General features: G+C 40.2%; 1 protein-coding gene and 1 long non-coding RNA gene across 3 annotated transcripts in view; one reads left to right on the top strand and one right to left on the bottom strand.

Annotated features, from left to right (window-relative positions):
- Window positions 1–15,855, bottom strand: part of Slc9c1 (solute carrier family 9 member C1) — a 60,140-nt gene that overhangs the window by 24,678 nt on the left and 19,607 nt on the right. For both annotated transcript variants that reach the window (XM_021185158.1, XM_021185159.1), the window contains exons 10-17: window positions 15,681–15,855; window positions 14,832–14,913; window positions 13,162–13,328; window positions 11,125–11,250; window positions 6,528–6,625; window positions 4,533–4,652; window positions 2,129–2,324; window positions 168–353 (exon numbers count right to left, since the gene is read on the bottom strand). In XM_021185158.1, the coding sequence (XP_021040817.1) occupies window positions 168–353; window positions 2,129–2,324; window positions 4,533–4,652; window positions 6,528–6,625; window positions 11,125–11,250; window positions 13,162–13,328; window positions 14,832–14,913; window positions 15,681–15,855 (1,150 nt within the window). The remainder of the gene's footprint in view (window positions 1–167; window positions 354–2,128; window positions 2,325–4,532; window positions 4,653–6,527; window positions 6,626–11,124; window positions 11,251–13,161; window positions 13,329–14,831; window positions 14,914–15,680) is intronic.
- LOC110311692 overlaps window positions 163–15,855 on the top strand; it is a 35,005-nt gene continuing 19,312 nt past the window's right edge. The window contains exons 1-2 of the long non-coding RNA XR_002379986.1: window positions 163–225; window positions 2,399–2,496. This is a non-coding gene — a long non-coding RNA (uncharacterized LOC110311692). The remainder of the gene's footprint in view (window positions 226–2,398; window positions 2,497–15,855) is intronic.

The following is a 15,855-nucleotide window of genomic DNA, read 5'->3' as shown; positions in this document are numbered from 1 at the left end:
TAGCATAAAATGTTAAAACTTGACTTGTTAAAAGTAGCTAAATGGCTTAAACATCAGCCAGCCAGAAAATGTTTTCCCTGAACCTGTTGGGCTGGTTTTAACTGACATTCCCTGACTCCAAGATGACGGTGGAAACGGAAGTCATGTGTCCTGCCCTTGCTCCTTACCTTCAAGATGCGCAGTATACGAAGGAGTCGAATCACGTTCATGAAGACCACAGTCTCAGTTAAGTCAAAATTGTAACTAATGGAGTCTGTTTCGATAAGTATTATATCTAGGGTGCCGACTAAGGTAATCCCCAGCTCGAACAGGAGCCAGGTGTGTGAAAAAAATTCCTTCCTCATTGCTGCCACCTGTTGATAAAAAAAGAAATCACACTGTCGTGTTTTCGGCTTTTCCTCCCGCCAACATAATATTTTCATTGACTCTTCGGGGTACAGCCCTATCATATTCACTTCTCAGTCCGTCTCTGTCCACCCCAACCCCCCCTGTCCTTGACACCTTTCCCCCAGCCAAAACAACAGCAACAGCAACAACAACAACAAGAACAACAGCCAAACAATTTGTGTTATCACCAAGTGTACTCAAACTCTCAGTGGCCCACTCCTTAAATTCAGCTGAGGAAGCATTGCCCACCTCCCCGAAAGGGAATGCAAACATTACCAGTTATCTTTCCCCTAATCTTCCTGGGGCGCAGTATGTCAGAAACACCACCAGTAATACCAGGCGCAGGTAGGCAAGCGAGCAGAGGATGCTCAGGATGCCACCCATTAGTGAAGAAAATCTGTTAAGACTACTGATATAGGCATGACGTTACAGCTCGGGTGTAGACGAAAGGCAGATTCATCAAATGGCACCGGAGTTCTCACTGGTCAGCAGTTGGAAGGCAAGACAAAGTCATATATATATCCTGTAACAAGGATACCTTTCCAACAGTCCTAAATGCCACAAGAATCCCGAGGTTTCTGTTTATATTATTTAATTTATATCAAATGTAAGTAGTAAGGAAATCATATATATTGCAATTCAAACAGTCTAGATTTTATCAAGTCAGTTCAAGATTTAAAGATTAAGTTGGTGAAAGGATGTCTTTTCTTCTCTCAGTTTTGTTTTGGGATGATGTAAAATAAATCATTTTGAATACCTTGAAAACTTAGGGAAATGTAAATATTTTATCAAAACAGCCTTGGCAAGTGCACCAGTCCTCTTATTTCAGTACATTGTAAAGCTAACAGAGGGCATCACATGTGGTACATGCTCAAATATGTCCATTTCAGAAAATCTTTTTTGTACATTATGTTTTCAAACCATCCTGTCTTGGAGTAGTGGGTGAACACAAAACGGACTCTGTGGGGTTTGTGTGCTTTTTGTTTTGCTCTGTTTTAAAGACGCATCCGGTGCAGTGTTCTACCTGCTTGTACACCTGCAGGCCAGAAGAGGGCACCAGATCTCATTATAGATGGCTGTGAGCCATGCCATGGTTGCTGGGAATTGAACTCAGGACAAGCAGTCAGTGCTCTTAACCAATGAGCCATCCCTCCATTGTTTGGGTTTTGTATTACTAAGTTTTCTTTGTTGTTTGTTTGATTTTCACACACACACACACAGAGAGAGAGAGAGAGAGAGAGAGAGAGAGAGAGAGAGAGAGAGAGAGAGAGAGAGAGAGAAAGGAGGTGGTTAGAATCTGGGAGGAGTAAAGAATAAGTATTGTATGAAAAATAAGTTAAAAGAACATGACCAATACAGTTTAAACCCACCCTGCATCTCTTTAACCTATATTATTTAAAATTTTTATTTTGGCAAATACAGAGTCAGTGCCTAAAGCATCCATATTTTCTACTGTCCCTCTCAAAGTCACTTTAAAAAATTAAGTTTGTGTGGGATGGAGAGGTGGCTCAAAGGTTAAAAGCACTGACTGCATTTCCAGAGGTCCTGAGTTCAATTCCCAGCAACCACATGGTGGCTCACTACCACCTGTAATGGGATTCGATGCCTTCTTCTGGTGTATCTGAAGAAAGTGTGCTTTAAGAAGAGACATAATTTCAAAATGCTCCAGCTCATGTTGAAATGGGATTAGGGAATTTCCTCATCTCCCATGAGGCTTTCATGTGCACACATTTTATATTACCTTAAGTAGAGCCTCTAGAATATAGAAGGCAAGAAAATAGTAGTTAGCACATTTTATCTCGTTGTCATAGATGTCTTTTAGTCGGGAAATCCAACAGATTATCATAGGATATGTGCTCATTAATACCGCAAGGTATCCAGTATATTCAAATTCATTTGTGAAGACTATTTTATGGCATGCATGAAGAAACATGTATCTGAAAAAATAAGAAGGGAAGATACAATTTTAATCTAAAAAAATTCTATGAATTGTTTTTCCTTATTTGGTCAGTTCTATTCCTTCTTAACTGGAGCCAGGGAACTCTGCTGGATTCTAGGCTGTAACCTCACTAGTTTGGTGTCTGCATCCTTGATCAAATATGGCAAATGGTAAGCTAATTTTTTTTAAAAAGAGTTTCATTGGAAATACCTTGTGTGGGAGAATACAGTTTTAAAATGAGAATCCTTGTGCCAAGGGCAGAAACTTCTCTATGAACTGTTGATCAGAAATATCCCTGAGGCTTCCCCTAATGCCACCTCAGGAAAAAAATACATGCACTTGCTACTGCTACTGGTTGCCTACCAACACTAGTTGGTAAGACTCTACTGCTTGACCCAAATGCCTTGGTTACAGGATATAGAGAAATCAAGCTGAAACAGAGTTTCCTTCCTGCTAGCTAGCTCTCATAGTTTCAGAAGGTGGCATGGAGTTTCTAGGGAAAAAAATATCATGGCCAGTCTTGCTCACCTGTGAACACTATGTGAAACCATGTTGGCTGGACTGGCCAGACAAGATGAACCAACCAATGCACCAGCACCAGTGGTGAGGCTGTTTGGGGGCCAACCAATTGCTTTCTGATTGGATGAGGCAATTTATGTCTGGAATTGTCAACTGGTCAAAAAGCCTTTGGATGGGGAGGTAGTAGGCTCTAGTGGGCAAACTATTGCTATCATTGTGCAAAGTGGACATGTTGTGCCCACTCAAGCCTATTAAAGAGCCATGTTTATGTCCATAGACTACTGTGGCTGCTATCAGCTTTGATAGGAGAAGCTCCCTTTTGCAATTTTACAGAGAATAGATGACTGTTAAATGCCCAGTCCTAAGGGAGCATCTATCTCACCCTTTGTGAGGCCAAGGGGACATCGTGGGAGAAGGGTCAGAGACAGTGGGGAGAGGAGTGTAGGAAAAGGACTTCAGGTCTAACAGCTGCGGTCTGCCTGAGCTCACAGCAGCTGTCACTGTATGAGGTCTGCAGACGACTGAGACAGCTAAGGTCATGCAGAAGCCGACATGCTGTAATGTCTGGAGTATAGGGTCACCTCTTTCCTGTGGTTATATATGCAGCTGAGAGCTGATGGGAGAACATTTCTTCAGCTTTGTCACTGCTTGTAAGTAGTAGATCACAGACTTTCTAGCTACTGTGCAGACTCCCACCACAAACCCTTTTAATCGTTTTCCTTTCACAGCTCCCACGAGTACCAGGTTCCCCTTCCTCATACTTGGACTGGGAAATTCCAGATTTTTATTTTTATTTTTTAAAAAAGTAGAAGGATTGCAAATAGAACTGTTTGAGAATGTATTGACATTAATGAGGCCCATAGTTTTTCCAGATACCCCTTTCCCAGGAATATCCTTGGATCTCTTTAAATACCCACTTCATCCCAGAAATATAAGAAAATGAAATAAATATCACTGGATGAGATTAGCTCCTCGTTGGACCATTTTGGGGGCATAACAGCTTTTTTCTCTCTTCTCTTGTACACACACACATGCACATATACACCCAACACACACACACACACACACTCAAAGACATGAATGTAGAAGAGTAGTTAGTTTAGAAGAGTTGGAGGGTGACAAAAGTGGACAGCAGAACTGAATATTATGTGTATGAAAATGTCATAAGAAATATATTGCTGTACATATTTATAACATACTAATTAAATATAATTGCATATAATTATGTAATTATTATGTAAATTTAAATATAATTAAATATTTATACCATACTAATTAAAAAGAGAACACTTAGCACTGTACTAGAATATTTGTCTAGCATACACAGCACCTTATAAATGCAAAACACAGCTGGGCATGGTGGCGTATGCCTTTAATCCCAGCACTCCGGAGGCAGAGGCAGGCAAATCTCTGAGTTCGAGGCCAGCCTGGTCTACAGAGTGAGTTCCAGGACAGCCAGGGCTACACAGAGAAACCCTGTCTCGAAAAAACCAACCCCTCCCAAAAATACAAAACACCCCAGTCTCCCAAATCTCCCAGTCACTTTTACATCTCCCTTTCTCTTAAGTACTTTTTCATGTGAGTAAGGAATTAAATTATAAACGACTTCAAATTATTTAGATTATAATTTAAAAAGAAACTAACTTTCAAAAGTTACCATCACATTTCTGATTTCAGCATTGCTCACCTCGATGGAACCCCTTTATCTTTTTTAGTATTATACACCCAGTTGAGTAGTAATTTTCTAAGAAAGGAGAGGAGTTTTTTGCTTTCTGAAAAATTCTTTATATTCTCAGGACTCATATATCTAAGAAAGAGGGAGAAAGAGAGAATCATTAAATGCATTTTACATATTTTGAGATAAGTCCATTGCAGTACCATCAGAACCAGGGAGGACTATTTTGTGTGACAATGACTAACCCTCTCATAGCATGGCTCTAAGTCTTGAATTGTAGATATATATCTGTGGAGTCAGGTTGTGAGACCAACTTATTAAAGAGAATTCAGATTATTAAGGATTACAAGTCCTAGAAATCTTAACATTCATCAATGTTTCAAATATTTGACATCTAGGTTTTTCATTTTAGATGTCATAATCAATTTTGGTGATGAAGAAATTATCTCAGCAGCAAGCTTGTTTATAGGGGTGAAATAGCTATGTCAGGCTGGCAAAATTCAGGAGTGCATAAAGCATCTGGGCCACCTCACCCAATTCCCTTCAAGGCAAGTGGTTGTGTTGAAGTCACCATGAGAAGGCACACATGTTAACTTGGAGAGGTCAATGTCACAAAGAGCTCAAAAGCATTTTGGTAGCACTTATCAGGAGCTTCTTACAGATTTCTTTTAATTTTTGTGTTGGAGTAGCTCTGATCTGTAAGTGGTGACTTGGTCTTACTCAGTCAGCACTCTTGATTTTATAAGGAATTTGTTTGTACCCTCTCTTTGCGTCAATTCTCTCTCAGCCCTCTGGGCCTGGGTTTCTTCTGCTTTAAAGGTAAAGATCGAGGCTCCCCTGCCCCTCTGAAACTTTATTTTTCTCACTCCGCCTCTCACCAAGCCAACATATTGATGAAGGTTTTTAGGGTGATATTTATTCAGTCATTTCAAAGCTTCCACTGTGTTCTGTGTATCTGTCTTCTCCACCCAGAGCATTGGCATTGTATTGTTTCAAAAAGATACATTTGCCCAGCTCCTTCAATTCTGCAGAGGTCATCCACCCATTTGAAAGGCACAGATTTGGAGAACAAATGGAGATTCTTGTGCCATACATGGGCATCCTTAAATACATGGTAAGAAACCCAGGTTTTAAATAACCCACGTTTTATCTTTTTACCTTGACACATAAAGTATCATAATGGTTTGCACAGATTGGCTGAAAATGAAAACTCTTGTGCTCTTGGGAGAAGTCTGTGCTTGGGCTACCATGAGAATTTACATCTTCTGTACATGTCTTGTGCTGTAGATTAACCATGATTCTCTTCTGATAAACAGCTTTTCTCTTTACTGTCTGGGCTACCGAAGCCCAGGCTTCTCTGTGGGATAGTGAGCCAAGTGTACATGTCAAAGCAGGCTCTGGAAATGGCCCTGGAGTCATTTTAGCTGGATTTAAGTTTCTTCAGCATTCAGGGGGAGATGTAGGGTTGGGAGGTATGTCTGGGCTTTGGGTAGACACTGTGTCAACTACATGGCAGTTTAACTGCTCTCCTTCTGCTAATTATATAGTGCATATCCCTACCCATGGTGACCAGAGGGTGCTCCCCAATACACCAGCTTTGCTGAGATGACGGATCTGAGGAAATCAGTCCCAGCTCACAAAGACTATACCAGGTGTTAACTTTGGTGCTTTGGGAAGATGCATCTGCGGAGACTAAGGGACACTTGGCCCCTATGCAGGTGTTCAGAGAGGCTAAAAGGAAAACCAGTTTGCTACACTTTGGCTCTGCATTCAGGAAAGGAAAGAGAAAAGGATTATTTCTTTCAGGAAGATGCTTGCCAAATACACTAGCCCGAAGGCCTTGAGTTTGGGACATGGAAAGGAGGGGACTGAGTATGGTGTGCAGAGCAGGGGGTGCTTTGTGCAAATGATACCAGATGACCAGGGGAGGTGTTACAACACACAACCATGAAAATGCCCATGCAGAGGGGCTTTAGGGGAGAAGCCCTCCCCTGACACCGTACTTACTCTCCCTTCTTCTCACCAAAGCTTCCAGCTGCGCCCACCAACACCTGCACTGCACTCTGGGACAGAACCTCGTTCCTGTACTGTCTTTGGTAGCTCGCCTAAAAGAAGTGTTGATTAAAGTTAACATGTGCTGTGGACACAGTGACAACTTATTACCTCTTTCATAGGAAAAAAATTCATGAAAAAGAAGGCAAATTATATAACATACTTGCAGGAAGAATTTTTCTACAGCATTCAGGCCACCATGTTGCCAATTGGAAACCCTGGAACTGCTAGTCAGTGACCAGCTTTTCAAGAAGTAGTTATGTGAAAAATAACTTAGGGGTTGTTGCACTGTGAAACTTATTTGTTAAGGGTGTTTAGAAGTCCCGAAGGGTTAAAACGAGTTTGAGTCATTTTTTTTTTTTTTTTGAGTTGACAGGGTTTCTCTGTAGTGCTCTGGCTGTCCTGGAACTCACTTTGTTGAATTCCCTGTTGCCAAATAGTTCACAGCCCAACTCTGCTGTCCCCTGTCTATAAGACAAAGCAATCACCATTTTGCTGCTTACTGACAATCTGCTGATCTTCAGGGACTATGTTTGAGGCTGTGGGAACCCCCCACAGGGGGTTCTAGGTTCTTTCCAGCTTCTGGCGGTTATCATGTAGAAGAATGCGAATTGATTCATTCTTATCTCCTTGTACTAAGGTCAAGTCTAAGTGGATCCCCAGCACTATTAAAGATGCCTATGGCAACAGGAATTCAACAGAGCAGTGGTCTTCCCCTTAAACAGCGTTAATGCACATGAAGAGTATATAATTAAAATAATATTCTCATTATCTTTAAAGTTAAAAATAGTAATTTGTGGGGAAAAAGAACTGAGAAAGTGGAAAATCATATGGATACCATTAAACCTTAGAAATGTTTGTAGTGAAGTGGTTAGAGACTAGAAAAAATGTAAAGTTCTAAATGATCATTTTCACTAAACAGAGAGAAATGAAAATGGTTGGTTGTAGAAAGCAACGCTTATTGAATTAATTAGTCTATATATGTTTCACTTCACGAGGAATCGAGTTCACTCTATGACAGATGCAAAGGGCAGCGTTTTCAAGATAATGTCAGAAGCCCAGACTTATCTGAGTGTGACACATTGTTTCTCATCAGCATTACAATGCAATGCCATTCTGTATGATTCTCTTGCTACACCATACTTTCTTTTCTAATCTACAACAGTAGAGGAAATGTTCTTTCAGTTAACCAGAAGTAGTTAAGATATGAATGACAAAGTTTGGAAGACTGAAAGAGGCCAGTTGTTACTACTATCAGCCTTAGAATTTTGAGCCCAGAAATTGGCCACATTACAGGAAATATGCAAAGACGGTGAAGGTGAAGATGGACTCCAACCATGTGGAATGACATGAGCAGAGTGAGCAACCTGCTGGGAACAAGAGCATTTCTTTTTGAACAACGCTTGCAGGAGTCAGCAACCACTGCCTTGTTGGATTTAAGGCTCACTCCATTCGGTGGGTCCCATCCTTGTCACTGCTTGGTTGACCAAAAACCTGAGACTAGATAAACTGTAACAAAAATCTGAGACTAGATAGACATTGTGGTCTACTTCTAGATCAGTGTCCTACTCAGTCATCATCAGAGAAGCTTCCTCCTGAAGAAGATGCAAATAAAGGCCCAGACCCACAGCAGGATAATGTTCACAGTGAGACACCTCGGAACATTCAGTCCTAAATGGGATGTGTCCATCAGATCTCTACCCTCAGGGCCCAGGGAACTCTGTGGAAGAAAAGGAGAGATTATAGGAGCCAAACAAACACACTGAGGAAAGAAGTCCTTCTAAATACTGCAGGACTGATACACATAGGAAGTCCCAGAGACCGTGGCAGCACGCACGGGACCTGTGAAGGTCTGAGCCAGATCAAGTCCCAGAACTGAGACAGAAATTAGACTCCCATTCCTAATCCAGAAGCTATCTCCAGTTGATAGTCTCTTGAAAAGAAGAAATTAGTTTTCTCTGGCAGAGCCTCACTGGGTATACAACCCACACTTAAAGGTCAGGCCTCAATCACGCACAGCACTAGACAGCCAGAATATGACAAACTCACTGGTATTTGGGGGAGGATTTTTGTCTCATAATACTTTATCTATGCTTTTTATTTGTTTGTTTGTTTTTACCTTACAGGTCTTTTACTTTATATTATGTTTACCAATTCTGTGTTTTTGTGAAATTCCTTTGTGTGTGAATGTGTCTCTGCTTCTATATATGTTTCATGGGCTTTTCTTTGGCTCTTTTATTCTGTTTGTTTTGTCCTATTCTCATTTATTATTACCATTATTATTATTATTATTATTATATGTCTACTTGTTTTTTAATGAGAGATAGAAAGGACAGTGGGGAGTCAGGGGAGGAGAAAGTATAATAAGAATACATTATATGAGAAAAATCTATTTTCAATAAAAATTTTTAAAGTAAAATTTAATAACACGATGGATAAAAGATATGGCGGGTAGCCGTGGGACAGAAGAGCAATGGCAGAAATCATGTGGAAGCGGAGCCATGTGGCAAAGTTGAGTGACCAATGGACAGGCTGGAGTGTGTCTGCACACATGTGACCAGGGCAAGTGAATCAAGGAGACACAGCAGAAATGAGGTGAGGGCGGAGGTACGGGCTTTAGGAGACAGATGGCTGGAGGATGCCGTTTATTTAAGAGGAAAGTAGATGGCTGTGCTTCAGGTGATGGGGAAGGATGAGCTGTGCATTTGGAAAAGCAATATGAAAAGAGTCTGCTGTCTTGATTGCAAGACAGTGCTTAGCCGATTCAGACAGATTTAGGTTATACAGCTGTACAAGTGGCTGATTTGTCCACAGTGTGTTTTTCAACCTCTATCTTAAAGATTTTTTTCTATTACACTAGAATGCTTCAATCTGGGGACTTTCACAGAAAAACTAGAAAAGTGATTTCAATTTCCTGAGCCCTGTAACAATATGTGGCATGAAGTTTCCTTTTTTTTTCCCCAGAGTTAGAGACCAATTTCAAACTTCCCTTTCTGATTCCGTAACACACAAACAGTAAGTCGTCATAGCTAAAAGAAGCCAAGCAGGGCTGGCCTGATTATCCAGGGTTAGGCCACCACTCTTTCAAAATCCCCTTCTACTTTGAAATTGTGCTCTGCTTGCTGCCTCTCCTATTCCCGTTTCCTTCTGACCCACATTTTTGCCCTCTTTTCTGCTGGCATATATTTAAGAAGAGGCACTTTCCTGTCCTTGCTGTAGAAGCTGCTAAGAGAGTTTCAAGGAAAAACCCTGCTGACTGTCTTTTCTCTGCTTACCTTAGGGACCACAGCTCCCTGGGGCTTTGGCTTTCATAATAAAAGAATAGCTGAAAACAAAAACAAAAACAAAAACCGACAACAAAACCTTTCCCACCTGCTCACCTAACTATGAGAGAGGACAGTCTTGTCCCACAGATGGTTACACTTAATCTGGTGCGACAAGTATGAAGTGTGCAGGTGACATTCAGTACCTGGCAGCCCATTACTCATCCACTATAGACACGGCACTGATGCTTCACTTAGGTTTCAAGTAAGTGGGGGCTACGAGAACATGTCTCCTATCTGCCTTGATTACTGCAGAAGAGAGAAAACTCAGAGCTTACACACTGCCCATTTCCCAAGCAGGGTGAGAGGGCAGAAAGAAGGCTTAGAATCTTGAAAGGCTGCCATAGTTGAAAAGTACGGGTTGTTCTGCAAGTAAGGAGAAGGAAGATGGAAGCTGTGAAGGAGTGAGTCCTAGCATGTGCCCAGGATCCTGACCTGGAGGGAAAGCTGAGACTAGGCCAAAAGCAACTGCCTAGAATCTTGTTCATGGTTTCACCACAGAGCATCTCTAATCCTTAACTGACTTTTGAATGAAAGCACAATAGCCTCTAACTGCATTTATTAGAGAATTTCGTGGAAAATACCTGAATTAGAATCAGAGATGGTAGACTTATGGAACCAGCTGTTTTAAACACAGCTGAAGGCTGCCATTTGCATCTGTGAAATTTCCAAACTAAACACCTTTATATATATACTATATATACATATATAGTATATATATAATCTATACTATATATAAAATGTAAATATATACTATTTACAAAAACATATATAGTATATATTATTATATATTATTCCCTTTATTTTCTATATTATAGATAGGGAATATATTATATACATATATATTATGTGTTATAGATATGGAATATATATAATATATAGTGTATCTATAACACAAAATATATTGGAAATAATATGCATTTTATATATAATATACATTGAGATTTCCTTCCATCTGTTTCCCTTCCTTCCTTCCTTCCTTCCTTCCTTCCTTCCTTCCTTCCTTCCTTCCTTCCTTCCTTCCTTCCTTCCTTCCTCCCTCCCCCCCACCCCTAGTGTTTCTCTTTCTGAATTCCCCCAATGCTGGTATTCTGTACTAGCCTTCGTGCTAGCATGCCTGTGTTGAGTTGTGTACGTGGAAGTAACCAAACTATATCAAGCAAGAGAGAAGCTGCCCAGCACAGCTTTGGATGCCCAGCATGTTTAGAGGAGTGTAGTGAAGAACTAACTATCTGCGCTGACAGGAGACGTCTGTTGGTCAGCTCCATGGCTTCAATGTTGAGGGTCTCATCTATTTCCTTGTTGCAATCTGGACATTTCACCTTCTGATGCTCTGTTATTTCTTCTTGGTTCAACTAATAAAGCCAATGAAAAGAAGCAAAAATGTAATAAATAATTATTAATATATCCTTTAGCAAAACAGTCTATTATATCACATTAGTTGTTTTGGGAAATAACAGAATCTGGCAGGTATATAAAGATAGCCAATCGCTCCTCATTTGCTTAGGTGGCCTCACTATCTGCTCAGTTCTATAGGAGATGAAATGGTGGGCAGGTGGAGGGAAGGATTTATACCTTTCTCTCTCTATGGAGTTATGGAGTGCTTGTAAAAGCTAAAACATATACAGTCTCACTTTGAGCTAGTGATTCTGTATGGTTCCCTGACAGCCTCAGCATCACTTGCTGGAAATGTGTACATTGGTATCACCCATTGTGTCAGAACTGGGAGAGGTGGGTAGCTGTCACTGTGTCTGCTGCCCTTAGAGTTTGGTTTAAATGAATCATTCAAGGCAGAAAAAAACAAAAACAACAAAACCAAGAAACAATAAAACAAAGTGAGCATATATTAAAGAGATGCAAGTGTGGAAAATTTGCCAAGAAGGAAAACTGAAGCATAGAGAAAAATCTTTTCCCAAGAGGACAGAACACTAGGGATATCGATACAGACCTATAATTCCACTCACAAGGGAGACTGAAGCAGGGGAATTACAGCCACCTTGTGTGACTTAGCTTTGCTTAGTGCAAGGCTCCTGCTTCTGTCTACTGCTTTAAAAAGAAAAAAAGCGATGAGTTAAAAGCTGGAATATAAGCTAGATCTTCTGAGTATGAAGCCCAGGTCTTATCTATAACATGGTAATCACGCCAGGGCTGCACCACAAACAGGACAATGCTGGGCCTTGATCATCTGCTTTGGAAACTTATCAAGTGTGGCCTGGGAACTTCCTTATGACCAAATGGGGAATGAGGTGAAAATGCCTGGTACCACAATGTGCATCAGACTCTGAGGGGCAGGGGATCAATGGCGTTCCAGAGGATCCGGATAGGAGACAGGTCAGCAAAATGGTCTAATCAGAGATGGAGTAAAACTGAAGAAACCGTTGGAATGAACCCAGTATTTGTCTAAGCAGAAATTCCAGTTGTATTCCTGGACAGGACTTGGTTCTGAGTCCCCAGCTACATCTTCAAGCACAGATTATGAATATGAAATGGACTTGGAATCTTACTTCCTAGAGACCACACCTCTGCATTCCTCAAAACAGGCCCTTCACACAGTGTGACCCAGACAAAGACGACAATGAGAAGCTGCACAGCTCAGGCCATGGGAAGAGAAGAATGGCCTTGGGAAGACCCAGGGATACTTTACCATTTCCCCTATGGCAGCCATAACTCAGTGCTGTGGTGAGTACTACTGTTTTTTGGTTTTTTTGTTTTTGAGTCAGCTTCTCTTGTAGCCCAGGCTGATGTCCTGAGTGCTTTAAAATGCCTAAGTATTGCTCAGAGATAGAAAGTGCTATTTCAAACACAGAGAAACTTTTGGTGCTGACCTGGGCCTCTATTTTATATAAAATGCAACTAACCATACATACTGGTTGTAGCCAGTGCTTAACAGGCATAATAACCTAAATAAACTATGAATAAATAAGTGATTGTAAGACCATTCGGACTCCTGATCTTGTGAGCCTGTCTGAGGCTGGCATTTTTCTTTGTAACAATATTTTTAAAAGGCCATGCCAGTATGTTGCTCTCTCCTTTTACTTTACATGTATGTCTTATGAATTCAGATTGGTTGAGATTTCTACTTTGTCATGCAATATCTACAGTATTAAGATGTTTTCCTTATTATTACAGAAAATAAGGAGTGACCAATATACCTCTCTACGATTTAATTATAAATGTTTTCAATTTGAATTAACACATATGATTAAATCTACATTTAATGGCATTCATATTTACTCTAGTGGCATAGAAAACTATTATGTGCTTACTGCATATGGATTTTGAAGTATAATTGCATTGTCAACCATGTTCCAGTCAGCATTAGCAAGATCTTTGTCAAATTTGAGGGCCGTGGCTGTAGATTTGGTTAGCTCTTGAAAGTGTTGGAATGTATAATAAACCGATTTATATTTTGTTGATGTGACATCACGAAGTCCTTAGGGCAAAAAGCACATTGTACAAACAACAGAAAGATATGATTTTCGTAAGAGTTATAAAATATCCTTTTGTTCTTTACTTACCAACACTAACCGTGTGTGTGTGTGTGTGTGTGTGTGTGTGTGTGTGTGTGTGTGTGTGTATGTGTGTGGTATGTGCATGCGTGCAGGTACACGTCTCTTGTGTGGTTGGATGTAGAGACCACAGGTTGGCATTTATATGCCCTTTTCAATCACATCCTCCTCTGAGTCTTTGAGGCAGGATCTCTCACTGAACCTGGAGTTGGCTGTCTGGGCTACCATGGCTGGTCAGTGAGCAGGATCCTGGCATATGCTTGTATGAGACTCTCTGGGCTAGGGCTATAGGTTTATAGGTATACATCACCACATCTGGCTTTTTGGGGAGAGGGGGATGGGTTCTAGACTCACACCTTTATACTTAGGCAGGATATACTTTATCCACTGATCTATCTTCCAGCCCTGCCATGAAGTATGCTTATGTTTAGACATTACAGATTCTACATATACTCTCTAAAGGCAAGGATGCTAGCAGTTCAAGGCTTTTGTACTTGCAGATTCTGTTTAAGATCCAGATGTAAGAGCAATAGTGGATATTTATCGAATGCTTACTACGTGTTAGGGAAAGATGACTCAGCATTTTGTATTCACTAGTCTCTACTATCTATTTTATTTATTTATCTATATTTATTTATTTTCAGGGTGAGTCTTTACTCCCAGTTTTCTAAGCGAGGAAGCAGTACTGTTTGTAACTTGATTTTTTTTTTCTTCTTTTGGGCTTATGCTATTGTGGCCTTGATCTTACAAAATGTCTAACCTTCATCACCCACATATGGGAGGGAGCACCACCTCATAGGATTAGAACTTATGTTAATGACTCTCTCATTTCTCAGACATTCACACTGAAGTTCTTGAAAAGCAATGTCCATAGTCATACAGGCAAATAAGCCTGCCAGATGAATCACCTGCCTTATTCCCTGAGGGTCACATCCATCTACTGCTTTCTGTCCTTGAATGCACAGTTGCTAGTTTCCTCAGGAAAGCAGCACCTGTCATCATCTCTATTTTACTTTGCACAAAGCTTATTTACTTTAGTGTATCTGCGAATCTCACAAATTCACTTGACTTAGTCACAGCTTGTGTTTCTTTATTCCAGTGTGAACTCTGCCAGCTTAGACATCTTACCTGTCTTCAGAATGTAATACTTCTTACAATAGTGTCTACTATCTAGAGCATTCTTACCCAAATGTTTTCTGAATAATTGAATGAACTTATACTACCCTTTAATTATACTAGGATAACATAAAAATCTTTTAAAATAAGTCTATTAGCCTGAATGATTTTTGCATTTTATATACTGATTCAATTTCCTCTTCAATTGGAAAACTCTGTGAATTGTATTTAGGTGGATATTTTCTTATTAGTGCTTTTTAGAGTATTTGGAATATTTTTTTTCTCTCACCATAGTAAACAGTGGGGCTTACCTAGTTTAGTAACTGCCATTGGCAAAATAAATCTATTGACAATCAGGGTAATTACACATACTGACACTCCATGAAATAGTATCTAGAATTGAAAACAAATACATTAAGTAAGTATTCAGAATAATTTATTGCAATGTATTCTGTAGTATAAATCGAACTAGGTTGTTATATGCTAACAAATGATTGAAGCAAGTAAGGAAATTTGGTACCAGACATGAAAGAAGTGGTATGGTGACTCACTATATTCTTGCACCCATGCATCTTCAGGCATGTTTTAAGAAAAAAAAAAAGCAGTTTCAGAACTGCGTCTTCCCTCTTGGGGTCTGCAAAGTTCTTTTAATAATCTCACCTTAACATGCAATAAAGGGAGAAGCATTCTAGTATGTTCAGTTAGGGCATTACTTAGACATCCTTACCTGGCAAACGTTTTTGCTTTCTAGAATTATTAAAGGTAAGCTTATAGAGTGACTCAAGGAAATAGAGCAAATTTTCATCTAACTATCTCCTCAAATGAACAGATTCTAAAATGAATAAGTAAAAACAATTGAGAATATGTCTTGCAACAGCTGCTGTTTAAAATGACTTACAGTTTTTAATTCACCATCATCTGAAACCCATTAGATTTGTGAAGGAGGCTGAGTGTCTTTAGCTGGTAGGGGGATGAAAATAATTTGATTTTTTCTGGCCAGTCCTACACGCTAGAGTCCTTGTCACAAAGTTTTCCTTATAGGGGAGTTCACAACAGACTACAAACCGAGAGCCCAACCCCCTGGGAAGCTTGCTCTACAAAATCAACACTGAACTGCACTCGCATCAAATACCCAAATAAGAAAACATAGCTTTCCTTACTTGAGATCTTTCCCTCTCGGAACCGAGAGAAATGTCCGAGTAGGCAAGCAGGAGTGCCATATTTATGTTCGGTGTTCCTTTCATTTCGCTCCAGACCATGATGAATGCCCAGCGCCAGCTGAACCCGTGACCAAGTCGAGACAAGATGGGGCTCATTAGCAGAAAGACCAAAAGT

This window comes from Mus caroli, chromosome 16, assembly GCF_900094665.2.
Source record: "Mus caroli chromosome 16, CAROLI_EIJ_v1.1, whole genome shotgun sequence".
Lineage (NCBI taxonomy): Eukaryota > Metazoa > Chordata > Mammalia > Rodentia > Muridae > Mus > Mus caroli.
This window is presented reverse-complemented; position numbering and strand designations above follow the sequence as displayed.